We start from the raw sequence: 15110 nt of genomic DNA, 5'->3' as shown, positions 1-15110 counted from the left end.
TGCTTCAGGAAAAAGATCTGAAACTCTTGTTCTTGCAGGGACTCTCTCATTTTTGTTCACACAAACTCTCAAAGGCAGAATATTTCAGTCTAGGTAGATGCATGAGGGTAAATGATAAGGTATTATTCTCATCCTAAGTCTGTTATGGCAAGGGAGGATGTGTGCAGAAAGGGTGAACACAGCAGAGCTGTTGCCCTTGCTCCAAGCTGTCAAGCTCAAATCTGATCATCTTTTGGATGAACCTGCCCACAGAAGGCTGCAGGATGGCTGTGCAAGCTGAACCTGAGATCAAATTCAAATCTTAAAAGATTGCAGAGTCTATTTCAATAACAGTGCTAAAGAAAATCAATGCAGAATTCCAACTTTCCTTTTGGATTTGTCACTTGCTTTTATCCTAGCCAATTTGTACTCTGAACTGGTTCCCCTGGCATAGCTATTCCTCACAGCAAAATCTAATGTTATGTTCTGTATTGTCGTGATTGAGAGCTGGGACACAGCTTGATGGAAGCAAGGTGTGGGTTTATTGTAGTTATCCACAGGTACTTACAGTTTTCTTGGCTTAGCGTGTTCCCTGCCGATTGGCTTATTCTAGACATTAGGTGTGCACCAATTGGTTAACCTAAAGCACAACAATCAGTTCCATGTCTTCTCCCCCAGCAACATCCCAACTCGTGCCTGGTGAGCCAGCACGCAGGCACTTTCTGTTTAACTTCCCATCACACCTACTCCTCCCACAGCTTTCGGCCCATGAGTCCCAACACGTCTCCTCTGACCAGCTGAGACATGCTGGAGCCTTGCTGAGAGCAGCCAGGCCAATCCCCACACTGTGTTTCCCAGCTCAAGCTCTTCAGAGCTTGGATAACCCCATCACTTGGAGGATCTGCTGTCTTCCTGTAAAATCATGCTCTGTTTCTGAATGAGCAGGCAAACTCCAGAACTCTGCCACACAGCCTGGACTCCATCGTTTGCACCTCATATCTCAGTTCACAAAGATTTGTAGACACACTTAGTGTGAAATGGGTATTTAACAGCCTTGTCAAACTGGGGAAAAGTCTTTTGGCTTCAGTAGGGTTGAGATTTCATCCTGAGAAAAAAACTGTACTTAAGATACTGTAAATCATATTGCATCTTCTGTTAGTTCCTCCCTTATCTTGTGAAGTGGGTGTTTATAACCACTTCACAGGAGCTGATGGAATACAGAGAGGCAGTCCAGCTGATAAAACAGGGGAAAAGGGACTATCTGCTTTAAAAATCAGGTCCCTAACTGCCCTTGTTCTTACATAAGTGTGCCATCAGCTTAAGGTGAGAAAACAGCTTCAAAACTACAGAGTAAAAGAAAGAGTTTCCTGGTGAACTGCTTAATGTGGGATGAATTGACCTTGAAGCTTTTAGAACAAGAAAATAAAATACAGGTGAATAACTTGGTCACTAAATTAGCAAAACAGCAGCACCATCCTGGCAATGTCATAGGTTACATCAATAAAGTAGTTTCACCTCAACCCCACAGAAATCAGGTAGTGATCTGTCTCATTATTGCAATGTTAAAGCTATAAAAGAAAGAGTGCAACCAATATTATACCTGTGTAGCTCAGTAAAAATGCCACAAAGGCTATTTTCTGCAATGAGATATTATACATCATCTAGGCACAGTGGTCAAAAACCATAACAAAGGTGGCTAAATCAAGCCAACCTTCACTGCAAGGTGCCTAGAGCGGTATTCAAAATACAACTCTGGTGCCTGATGTGCAATTTAGGTGCATCTGTCCACTAAAGGAATAAAAAAAAATCCTGTCTACCCTTTTATCACCTGTCTGATAGACCACACATCTGTAAGATGTGCCTAGACATCATCAGCATGCAAACAAGAGTTAAAGTACACATGAAGATATAGCATGCCAAGTGAAGCTATAACATTTTGAGGTGAGACAGAGTTAACCAGGTGTAATGACTCTAATGGCATTGTTGATTCATGTCATGCTGGATCACAGCACAAGTTCACCTCTGCCAGAGAACCACTGGTCATCTATTCTCCAAATATATGTATTCCAGGAAAAATGTTTATTTAGGTGCCTGCAGATCTCATACTAAACATGTTTAAATATGGTCCTGCTGGTCAAAGAGCAAAAGACCACTTTCATTCATTCATTGCTTTATATTCTACAGATTAGAGTTTTGCCATAGCTAATTAATGGACACCAAAGTCCTCTATTATGTTTGGCTCTTGAAGACTTTCTGAAGTCAGGCCTGGATTTATAAATTACTAGGTTGCCATCCATAATGCAAGGACTGCAAAAAACTCATCTAAAAGGAAGATACTTCTCTAAATGCCATAAACAGTCAAATCCCAAATTGCCAGTCAGAAGTAAGTGTGACCAGACTACATTAGTCACTGCTGTATGCCCATTAGAAAGTGATGCCATGGTAATCAGGTGGTAATGTGGTGTATTAGACTCGGTATCGTGGCCAGAAGAGGCTCACGTGGTAATTGTAATCTAGCATGATGTTATGGCTGGTGATAGTGTTGTTTAGAAAATCTCCAGTGGAAGTGTTGTTTTCACAGAGTGTACTGAGATTCTGCTGTTAAATCGTTAGAAAAGCATGGCTGAGGTTTCAATGCATTTCATATCCTCTCTTATTTATATCCAGTTTTCTGAAGAAACTAGAGTGGCATTATTTAGTATGATTTTTTTCCCTGATTAGTTGGCCAAGTGGATCCTTGTTTTGAAAAGGTCTTTTTTAATCTTTTTCCCCATGAAAGTTATTTTTATGGAATTCGTTGCTTTATTGACAATGTGTTTGCTTCAAGTCATGGCAGTTTCTCACAGCATAAAATCAGTGTCAGATTTTCTATTTAACTACAGTTTTCCTATGCTGAATACCCTTAAAACCTGTCTGATTAGTTCTATCCAAATGTAGAATAAGGATGAGATTTACCATGTTCAACACCTCCATTAATCACAAAGAATCATCTTGCTTGCAGATATTTTCCCCATAAAATATTTGGATTGCACTAAACGTTCTAAGTCACACTTCAGGAATTCAGATCAGGAATTCTCCTCCTATTACTTATTTTTATTCACATAATTTAAAACTTAAATGGACCAGGTAAGAATTAACATATGAAATTACTGACTTTTGAAACACCCTGACCAGTGAAGGTTGCTCATTGCCTGCAAACCGAGGCACTGAAACTGCATCCTGAAAATTCTGTGCTTAAAAAGGTAATTAATTCCAGTTAGTTGAGATCTTGTTCATTTTTCAGCTGTCAACATTAATGATCCATAGTCTAACCTTAATGTAATGCTCTTTGTTTGATTTGATTTACTGTTTTAGCTCCAGAAGTGTTCCAGGCTTTTATGGATGGAGGTCCAGGATACTCGTACCCAGTAGACTGGTGGTCGCTAGGAATTACAGCATATGAATTACTGAGGGGTTGGGTAAGAATGTTGGGGTTTGTTGTTATTTAACAAAAAGTCTCAGGCTTACAGTGCTTGAGTGCACTCTTCCTGATAAAACTCGAGCGTGCAAGGCTCAGGTCAGGAGCATTGTCCTGGTTTTTTCCCAGCTGAAAACATTCTTGGGGAAGTTTCACCCACCCTCAATTACATTATGAAAGTTAGGCCTAATGTTTAATGGCTTGTCCCCAATGCTGAATTGCAAACAATAGTATTTTTTTTCCAAATAGCAGTTGAGTTACTTCAGACTCTATTATAATCTTTAATTCTCTAGGCTAATACCGTAAAAGATCTAATGTAATATCCTAAGATGTTTGGCCGAGCTATAGAAAATGCTTATCTGCCAGTGCACTTGTTTCTTATCTAATCAATTATGTGAATAAGCTTAATGAAAAATCTTCCTGAGCATGGTCAAACACCACAGAAGATAATGGAAAATTCTTGCCCATTTTGGTTCAAAGGATTGCAGTCCGTTGCTTAAATATTTATTATTCCCTATGGAAAACAGTAATTTAGATACTATTTCCAGGATAATGACATAGCTAAAGTAGCTGTTATTTTTTATGACTCTTTTTAATTCATATTTTGGAAAGGGGATATTATTGCATTGCAGAATGCTGTTTTAAAGGAAGAAGCATTTGTTATCATATGACACTAACACAGTTCTACTACCCTGTCCTGCCAGACAATCAATCCTACAAAGATCTCACAATTTCATGTAGGATGACAGATAAAGGAAACTAGAAATTGAGAATTATTATTCCCACTTTTAGACAGAAAGCTACATTTCAGAGTGTCTGCATATTGTTACTTCAGAAGCTACATTTTTCAAAGGCCTAAAACTCGGCCTATCTATTTTGTATTTCCATAGATGTGACACGAGTCATGCTCCAGAAACAAAGATCTCTCCCATGCAAAGACTCAGTTCCTGCTCTCAAAGCACAGGTGTATTAAAAACCTTTTAAATAAAAACCCATTTGGGTTTTTTAATAACTGGTTTATGGCAGCATTTCCACAGGTAGGGAAAAGCATAAAACAGATTATTTCAAATGACAGTTTGGAACCTGAGTCAAGGAAATTATGTATTTAGAGCAGACATTTAGATCCTGTTGAATTCACATGGACATGACACAGCTAAATTACAACAGGCTAACTGAATGTGAATCAAAGCTGAAAGCAACCCCTGAATTTATTTTTAGAACATCCCAGTGCCTTGGAACGGACTTGGTTTCATACATGTGCTCAAAGTTAAATATCTCCCCAAAATAAGAATATGTCTTGGGTCTTTACGAAGAGTTCCCTATCAGGTTAGATAACTAACACCTAGAAATATTCTTAAATTATAATCTTCTATCAGTACATGCTAGCAAAAGTCAAGGGATGATTCAGTTCTTAATCAAGGTAATGAGTGTCTGCCCTTTGCTGTTGAGGATATTGGATTAGAAGGTAACTCTGTGTTGTTTATGAATTATGATGCATCGATTTGCACGTTGCTGCCATGATGGCATTTAGCTGCAGATCTCATATCACATATTTATCACCTGCTGGGTACAGCTTAATTCACAAACAATCCACTCTCTATCCTTGTTTACAAAAATACATGGAGTATAATTCTAACAACTTGCTCCACAAATACAAGACTTTTTAAAATACATGCACAGTAATTAATATGAAGATACATTTATATTTAGCATGTTTATTTCCAAATGCTGCATTTAACAAAAGATAGATCACAGCAAACTTCATGAACAAAGCACTGCAAAGCCTGAGGCTTTTCTTCACCTATAGAAGAATTTAGGTGCTGCAAACACATGGCAGCAGATCCATGCAATGAGTTAATTTTGGATTTAAAATAAGGGAAAGGAGAAGCATTGGGATTTGGAGTTTCTTTTTACTGTGGTTCTTAAACAGACTTTTAGAAGCATTTTTTTGTTTCTCTATCTATTACTCAGTAAAATCAGACTGACAAAGCTCCTTTCAGCCACCTCTTTCCAGTTTTGTCAGTTTAGGACACAAGAACTGATCACTAGTACTACGCGTAAAAAACAGTACATAATCCAGATTTCACACAGAGTGCCCCAGGCACAAAATTATTCATCGATCTCGTTTGAACTGAAGCTTCCTTTCACAAGAGAAAAAATTGCAGAGGAAATGAATCTATGAGTAATTGCATTCATTACAACCAAAGAAAAGTACACACGCACACAAAGAAGGATTAGCCTCAAAACTGTTATAGGATGTTTTGGTGGGTTTGATACTTCCAACTTAAACAATAGTGACCTCAGGAAAACGTGAATTGTCTACATTTTTTGGCCATTCTCTCGGACTTGATATTGATTTATCTTTATCCCAGAGACCCTATGAAATTCATTCAGCCACCCCCATTGATGAGATACTCAACATGTTCAAGATAGAAAGAGTTCACTACTCATCTGCGTGGTGTAAGGGCATGATAGCCCTACTTAAAAAGGTAAGGAAGCATAAACACCCTCTGTCCTCTTCTGTCCTCTTTCAGAAGCCCCTCAACAGTGCAGAGGTGTCAGACAAGCACACACATTAGGTAGTCAAAATTTCAAGGATAAGAGAGCAGGGCTTGTTCCTAGGCTTTTCTGAATGTGAGCAGTGCAGGATTTTCTCTTCAGAAGTCACATTATTCTTAGACTTAGACTTTTCACGGCCTCAAGGAAAGAAAGATTGAATATTTTTGTTTATTTTAAAACTTACTAGTGATAATAAAACTTTGGGGATCAATGATTCCTTCTCTGTGCCCTCTCCACATTCCCCCCAGCCACAGTTATGCAAGGGGGAGAGAGAAGGAAGAGCCACTCTGCCTTCTGATTTTCTGCTGCAGTTTTCAGACAGGGAGATTAGGAATGAAAAATGGCTGTACCTCTCCCTGTCCCATGTTGCTATAGTTTCAACAACAAAAGTCAAGCCACTTTGCTGTAAATGTCGCTAAGCTACAAGGCAGGGCTCTTTCTGACTGCATCACGACCCTGGAAATCGTTTTCTTCCTAAAATCCCAGCTTTTTGTTTGCTTTAATTGCCTGGCCACAGACAATTTAAATTGCAAGGATCATCTGTCTCTTCTAGGTATTTCAGATCATCAGTATTGATACTTGCACAGGAAATGTTTGTGAACGTGTGAATAGAGCAATAGAAGATCAATGTCTTTGCAGCAATGAGCAATCTATTTTTGAGAGATAGCACAATGAGGTGGTTAATTTTAATTTCTGCCAGGATGCTTAGTGTAACTATATCTTTCAATAAATTAAAGGCAAAACACAAATTGTGGGTAGCATGGAATTGTGCTATTTCATTTCACTTGGACTCTTGTGTATTTGTAAAAGACTTTTGTTGCTAATACATTTATATACTTCATGCCTGAAACAGCAGTCTGGTGGCAATTAAATTATACTTATGCCCTATGAGATATTACTTCTATTTTAAAAAAATTGGGACTTCTAGTATCTATTCAAAGATTCCCCAGCCATTCTCTTAATCAAAAATATGTATCATACAATTTATGCATGTGATACTCTTCCATATGGCATCCAGTCTCTTAGAAGATGCTTTGTGCTCAATCACAGCTCCTCACTAAGGACCCAGAGTGTCGACTTTCAAGCCTTGCAGACATCCAAAGCTCTCCATACCTTGCTGATGTCAACTGGGATGCTGTTCTAGAGAAAGCTGTGACCCCAGGCTTTGTTCCTAACGTAAGTCGATATTCCAGGTGAACAGTGTTTGCAAATTCCTACTTTAATTATCACTGCCCTTTTACTTGTTTATGCTTGTATTTATTGCTCTTCAGTGATTTACTTTGGATCCTACTTTCATTTACTCAGTCCCAGCTAAGAGAAAATTTGGCCCATTTCATTAGATCACAACAAAAACTAATTAACCTAGGTTCACTTTCTGTTCTCTTTCAAATAAAAAGACACCTTTGTCTGGACTTTGTATTTCAGCTGTGAGAGCAAATGATGGTCAGAGTTAACTCAGACACAGAATACCAAGACGACTGCTACAGCTGTAGAAGTTAGGAATTTGAATAGCATTAGGAAAACGTTTTAATATCCCAGTATGCTGTTATTTTTTCACTTAAAAAAAGCTGCTCCAAAAGGCTGACCTATTTCCTTTGTGACAGTTTCTTACAATAAAGCATTCAGATTCTGTGAGGGAATCTGGTGGTTTCTATTTTTGTTGTGGTTCCATTTTCTTGGTATTTTCTGTGTATTTCCATTTTGATCATTTGTAAGTTAAATGTGTTTGAAGGCCATGAATAAAAAGCAATGACTGGGATGTTAACATGCTTCTCCACTTTGTTCAGCCATATTCCACTATAATTCTTGTCCAGACAATGCATTCATAGCATACCAAAGTTTGTTTCTGTTTTTTGCTATTTGCAACTGTAAATAAAGATGAGGAAGGTGGAAGGGTGAGACCCTGTCTTCACCCAGGTGCACATTAGAATTCATAGAATCATAGAATTTAAGGGTTGGAATGGACCTTACAGATCATCTAGTCTCAGACCCCTCTGCTCTGGGCAGGGACACCTCCTCACTAGATCAGGTTGCTCAAGGCTCATCCAGCCTGGCTGTGAACACTGCCAGGGTTGGGGCATCTCCTACCTCCCTGGGCAACCTGTGCCAGTGTCTCACCACCCTCACAGGGAAACCTTTTTCTAGTATCTAACCTAAACTTCCCCTCCTTCAGTTTGAACCCATTACCCCTTGTCCTATCATTGCAGTTCCTAACACAGAGTCCCTCTCTGGGTCCCCTGTAGCCCCTTCAGATATTGAAAAGTTGCTCTGAGGTCTCCACACAACCTTCTCTTCCCCAGGCTGAACAGCCCCAACTCCCTCAGCCTGTCTTCATACAGAAGATGCTCCACTCCTCTTAGTAACTTCGTGGCCTCCTCTGGACTTGCTCCAACAGTTCCATGTCCTTCTTATGTTGAGGACACTAGAACTGCACACAGTATTCCAGGTGGGGTCTCACAAGAAAAACCCTTCTTGCTAAACACGATGGGGACAGGATCCAGTTGCCTGGTGAGTTGCCAAGACAGTGCTGGCAGTGTTTGCTGTGCTTCTTGGCACCTGATGAGAGCCTTCCCTGAAAGCAACATCCTGGAGAAGAAACCTGTGGGTGAGCAAGCAGAGCCTCCTTCAGGGAACTGGGGGAAAGACCAGGAATAAATCAGGAAAGTAGCACCACAGATTCCTTAATTCACAGATCTCATATGGCTTGTTGCTTCTTTCCACCTGGATTTAGGTTGTTGTGAGGGTCCTTTATTCCTGAGAGAGTATAGATAAGTTTCCTGAATACTTAAGCATGGTGAAAAAAGTGAATTTAAATATAATTTCAGAAGCAATTATGGAAACCATGTGTCTGTTAGCCTGTTAGTCTGTTAGCCAAGTGGCCTGTCTCTGGGGCTGATGTTGATAGCAGTGAATGAAGGGGATTGAAAAAAGAGGAATTTCTCTTGAAATACTTTGAACTTTCTACTATTAAGCATGTTTCTAAAGACAGCTATTCTTTTCACATCTAAATTCACCTTATTTGTGTTTTGTAAGGGATTTATAAAACTAACATTGGAGGTGAAATTATATTCCACATTTAAAAGGAAATAGGAGTAAAATGTTACATTTATCTGCCCAGATTATTCTGAAAGTCCCATTACAAGCTCTACCAGACTCTTCATTGCAGAGCCTGATACTGCAGAGCTTGTTCCACCTGATCAATCAGGTGTGTCAGGAAAAACAGAGGTGAGAATCAAAGTGCCTTTTCGACCACAACATTTCTTTCTATATCAAAATTTACTGTTTCAGGACACCATGTTTGGCCTGACATTTTCCAGAAGTTTTCTCTCTGCTGCACCAGCAAAACATTCCCTGATTAATTGGAGTCACAAGAAAATATTTCTTGTTGTTCAGGCTTTGGTGAGAGGGTGAATTGGAGTCAACATCAACCATGATCTGGGGAGAATTTTGTGACTGGGGAGAATTTTGTGACTGGGGAGTTTTCTAAGTTTTGACAGCTTGCCATTGCTGTCAGGAGCTTGTCTTCCTCCTGCAGGCAGGAGGGTACCTGGCAGGCCTGTGGGAACAATATCCCATTGTTTCATTTCTCCCTAGGTAATTTTATTCCATATAGCTCTTACTTAAGTAGTAGACGTGTTTCTTTATGGTTTAGTTAGTTCCTTCATATTCAGGGTGGAATTATAAATTGTTAGGAGTTTTTTCTACTGTTGAATATTTGATACAGGAAACAAGAAATCATTTAAATACAATTTTTGAAGCTTCAGAACTAAAGTGATATATTTTTAAGTGCTCAAACTAAACATGCTCAAAGAAGGAACTGATATTGGTGAAACCCAGAGAATGATTTATTTATTAATGAATAGAAATAAGCTATAAACCTCCATTAATAATAAACAAATACATTTTACTAAAACTGACTAGATAATATGCAGGAAAAGACATCAGATATCTGAATATTATACTTTGAGCATACAGACTTTGCTAGGAATAAAAATGATGGAGTGATCTCTAAATCAAATGTTTCATTGTAGGACACCGTAAGTTATACAAGTAGTTTCTGATGTGACTTTACTGCTTAGTGTCTTTGGTAACTAAAAATATCTGTCATTTATATATGGCTTATTTTAGTACTTCCACCTTGACAGTGACAATGGTGTGATAGAACTTTCAAAAATCCCAGAGGAAAACAGGCTGTTTTAACATCTTCCACCACAGAATTCAAATTGTTTGCAAATTTTTTGTAAATACTTTGAGAGAATGAGGCAAAGAAAGGAACTCATATTCCTCTGAGCACAGGAGGAGCAAAACACTGATACAGTAAATAGGATGCCAAGTTGTGACTTTTAAAAAATGTATTGGGTTCAGCTGAACTGTAGATATTCCAACCATACCATCCTGGCTCTTATCCCTAAACAGGAGAGTAAGAGTTCATTCCAAATGTTGTCATGGGATTGCTTTACTGTACTCAGCACTTCTCAGGCCACACCTGGAATGCTGTGTTTAGTTTTGGTCCCACTATGCAAAAAAGATGTGGACAGGCAGGAGAGAGAACCACGGAGATGATCAGAGGACTGGGAAACCTGCCATAACAGGAAAGGCTGAGAGAACTGGGTTTGTACAGCCTTGGGAAAAAAAGGCTTAGGGGAGACCTTATCACCATGTCCCAGTATTGAAAGGGGGGTTAAAAAAAAAGACCAAGGCTCCTTTTTTTTTAACAGAGAAACACATGGAAAAGACAAGGGGTAATGGGTACAAGTTACTCCTGGGGAGATTCCAATTGGACACAAGAGGCAAAGTTTTCATAATGGCAACAATCAGCCCCTGCAATAATCTCTCCATGGAAATGATCCGTTCCCCAAAACTGAACTCTTCTAAGGTTCTTTTGGATAGGTTGCTGGGATGTCTTCTCCATACAGTGGACTGTGCTTTTGCCCACAAAGGTTCAACTAGATGATCCTTGAGATCCCTTCCAACACGGTATTCTATGATTCTGTGAATAATTTTTTTTATATAAGTGCTGCTAACCAAAAAAATCTTGCTTCTTCCTTTGTTCTCATGGACAGGAGTTAGGTAACTGAATATACTGTGACACTTAAGAAAATCAGATTTCCACAAGTAAGGTGATAGAGGTACTCCACATTCCTCCTGCACTATTACAGGTGCCATTTATGTTGTACAGCACTAACTGATATTCTGATGAAGACCCTGGGTCAGATTAATCTCCCTGGAGTAGGATAACTGTAGTCACTCTTAGAGTATATCTGTATATAACTAGGAAAAGGAGAACCCTTTATAATTGCTTTATAGTATGTCTTTCATTTTACTTCCCTTATTTAAATTTCAAGCATCACTCCAGACCTAAAAGAGACAGTTTTCGTTTTACAGATGTGGTTGGGAAGTTGGTTCATTATTAGTGCTGTTAACATTTGCCAAGCAAACTAAAAAAACCCACAATGATGCCTCAAAGAGCAACTTTGAATCCTTTTGTACCAGAAAGGAAGACTGAACTGTGATCCTACATTTGAACTTGAAGAAATGATTTTAGAGTCCAAGCCTCTCCATAAAAAGAAAAAACGACTTGCCAAAAACAAATCCAAAGATGGAGCTAAGGAAACCTGCCCACTGGTAAGCTGGGGACTGTGGCTGCAGTCGGTGACATTTTATTTACACTCTTTAATAGTCAAACTCAGTTAAGTTCAGTTTTATAATCTCCGAAAATAGACTCAAACTCTCTATCATTATACACAGAGCATACACCATCTCCAAAGCAAGATGAACAGCAACCATTTATTTCAGTTAAATAGTAGCAACGTGTTTAAGTTAGAATCATTTGTAAGATTCCCACAGATGCTCAATTAAAGTATGAGAAAGTGTTGCCAGTTGGCAAATACACTTCCCACACATGGACAAGTAGTTACAAGGAGTATTTATTCACTGCTAGTACCAAAAATGAAAAGCATGCAGTGAAAATGCTTGTTATTTATAAATGTGTCAGAGCTGTCTCTTCCAGTCTTGAGCAATGTGTCCCATGTAGAAAGACACATTGTATGAACAGTCTAAAGTATTGGGGAGATTAAGTAATAATAATTTCCAGATTTGAATTTTCATTTCAGTGAGATTTTACAAATTATGTCGCTACTCCTAAGGACTTTCAATACTCATGCAAGCTGCTCTTCCTCGAGATATCGGATGTAAAAATCCTCAGGAATTCTTTGTAGGGAACTCCTTCCAAAAGAATGAAAGATTGATTGTGCTATAACAGCCCAATTTGTTGAGTCTTCAAAATGCCTCTTGATAGTATTCATTCATAAGCCTTTTTGTTCAGTGTCATTTCTGTTGTGATTTCGGGCTATGATTTCCCATCTTTGTTAATCAACCTATTCATGCTGTTTTTTAAAGAACGTACACCTGCAGCAGTGCTTGGAAACCGTTAGGAAAGAATTCATCATATTCAACAGAGAGAAGTAAGTGCATTTCTTAATGCCTCTTTAGCATTCAGGACTAAAATTAAATTGAGAGCTATTTTTTTTTTTTCTCCCAGTGTAAGAGAAAATGATTAATGATCACAGCAGCAGAGCCTAAAAGACTGGATTTCCATTGATTTCTTCCTCTTGCAGTCTCTGGTGTGTTGGTTTTGTAGTTCTTCCATCTCTGAAAGCAAGCAGAAGACCTTGTGATGAAAGTATGTTAGAAATATAAGCCAAATGTTACTGACACTCCCCAGAGAAACTGTCAGCAATTAAGGAAAAGGATACAATACAAGAGGCTGCTTTTTCACAACTCAAACAAAACCAAGGGAAGTCATAACTCATGAAATTTTAATGATATGAACTATGGTGTCCTGACTTGGAGACACTATTCTACTTCCTCCCCATAAAAAAAAAGTTTATTTCAACAGTAGCTATTTCAACAAAAGTATTAAGCCTATATCAGACATGAAACAAGGGCTTAAAGTCTAAAAGTCAGACAGAATTCATAGAAGCACAAGTCTGATTCCCAAGAGTGTCAATAATATTCCTGGTCCAATTAATATAGTGCATTTCTTGTCATTTACTGTGTTTGAGTTGCAGCCACTATGGGTCTGTTTGTACTAAGAGATACAGCTCATAACAGAGTTCTTTGTGTCTTTGATCAAATTACTGCATTACATTCAAGTATATTCCATTAGTTTATTTGACCTAATTATATATGCAAACCTCTCTAATGGAGTTGTGAAATGTTAGAAATTAATTAAAAAGTTGTGACTGTCTCAGTGCTTACAATGCAGGTATTTACTGTCTTCTGTCATTAAAACTGGGAAGGGATGGTCAACTTTGCACAGTTCACACAATATCATGAAGGAAATTATGCCATGAAATCCCCTTTTCCTTGTTGTAATCTGTGGGACATGTCTATGTCCAATACTTACTGCTCACAGAAACTACAGCAAGGGCTTAAAAAGAAAAGGAAGGTCCAACAAATTCTTCATGTTATTTAGCATGATCTCTAGCACAAAAAACCCCAACATATGTTCATGTAAGAGCCATAAACAGGAGAAGCCAAAGCAAGTCAGCCCATAGAAGATTTTCAGAAGGGTCTTGATGGAGTTCTCTGAATCCATTCTGGTATCAGTGAACTAGTGAACGCTTGAACTTTGTGGTTTAACCCACAAAAATCAAATGTATTAAGAGCATTAGAAAAATATTATGCTGAAAAATCAATCTCATGAATTTCCAAGAAGTTGTTCGTGAAACTAGTTCTTTCCCAGATATTAGTCTCTCACCTGCTCCAGAGTCATATATCAAGAAAATCCAATATGCAGCAATTTTTGAGAGCTAAAACACCAGATTTTGTAGAACACTTTGAAAATTTCATAGTGTGTGTTCAGTATCATAGAACAATTTCTCTTGCCCTGATTTTACTCTGTTATTCTTAAATCTTTTGTGCATAGGAGATTATTTTCATTTGTTTCATATTGCACAACTACAATAACAACACAAGCTATAAAGAACTCTGAGGGGCAGATGAGAGATCAAGAAGGAGTTTAAATGGAATACCAGTAAAATGAAATCAAAAGCTAAACTAGATGCATTTCATTCAGAACAACATGTGTTTTAATCATTACTTGATTGGCTTTGACAAGGTAAAAGAAAAATATGTAGTATAGACCTACAACAGATCCTGCATTGTCTAAATCCAGATCAGAACAATTTCTTATTGCAATTCTATTAGAGCTGAAGAAGGACATGGAGAGATTTCTGTAACAATTTTCAAAGACAAAAATGTTAATAAGGGGGGAAGCAGAGGTCAAATATTTGAAGTGCAAAGTGAATAAGAGTTAATAGGGACAAAATATGAGCAATGACAGGCACAGATGTCATCATACTGGAGAGAGGGCTCCTCCCAGTATGCACCAGGGTAATTCGTGGTGGGTTTCCTCAGACTTTTCTATGCCCTCAAGGCTGAGACTGTGCTTACCTAGATCAAGTCCTTAGGAACAGCTGCAGATGCTGAAAGACATGAGCTATTCCACGCACTGGGTCTGAGCTGGAAAACAGGATCTGAAGGAGATTTCAGGGATCTGTTTGGCTCCTTATGCAGATAGATGCCTTATTACATCTAGAAATGCAGCACCAAACATCCTGCAGCATCTGAATGTGTATTCCCATAGATTTACCAGCAGTTTTTCAAGAACTTTATCTTATTTAGAAACCACAGGCTACATTTTCAATTTTTTTTAGGGAGGTAAGAAAGATTATACAGATAAAGCCACACTGTTTGTTCATAGCTTTATTAAAAAGCTGAGCACAGATTATTTTCCTATTTCTGTGCTGTTATCACTAAACAAATCTTCACACACAACTATGTCTCCCTGTGAATGTCTGAAACCTGAAATAACCAGAAATGAAGAAATAAACTCAATATTTGCTGGTAGTGGAGTAATATTTCTTACCCCTTATGATTTCAGAGCTCTCTGCTTCTCCCTGAAAGATGTCTTTAAGATTAAAGACATGAGAAAACAAGGGACAGAGAATAAAACAGGCAATATTTGGTCCTGAAACAGAATAATCCTTCAGTTAGATGCTTCACAAACTTAACCAAGCTATTGGTTCAGCTTATTTCTCTTCTCAGTATT

At 38.3% G+C, this 15110-nt stretch overlaps 1 protein-coding gene across 1 annotated transcript in view; it reads left to right on the top strand.

Moving 5' to 3' along the window:
• Window positions 1-15110, top strand: part of STK32B (serine/threonine kinase 32B) — a gene marked incomplete at its 5' end in the record, with an annotated part of 121113 nt that overhangs the window by 91369 nt on the left and 14634 nt on the right. Inside the window, 5 exons of the mRNA XM_009077060.1 lie at window positions 3334-3437; window positions 5809-5925; window positions 7046-7171; window positions 11489-11620; window positions 12395-12459. Of these exons, the coding sequence (XP_009075308.1) occupies window positions 3334-3437; window positions 5809-5925; window positions 7046-7171; window positions 11489-11620; window positions 12395-12459 (544 nt within the window). The remainder of the gene's footprint in view (window positions 1-3333; window positions 3438-5808; window positions 5926-7045; window positions 7172-11488; window positions 11621-12394; window positions 12460-15110) is intronic.

Source organism: Acanthisitta chloris, unplaced genomic scaffold, assembly GCF_000695815.1.
Source record: "Acanthisitta chloris isolate BGI_N310 unplaced genomic scaffold, ASM69581v1 scaffold9126, whole genome shotgun sequence".
Taxonomy (NCBI): domain Eukaryota; kingdom Metazoa; phylum Chordata; class Aves; order Passeriformes; family Acanthisittidae; genus Acanthisitta; species Acanthisitta chloris.
The sequence above is the reverse complement of the archived record's forward strand: the minus strand, read 5'-3'. Positions and strand labels throughout refer to the sequence as shown.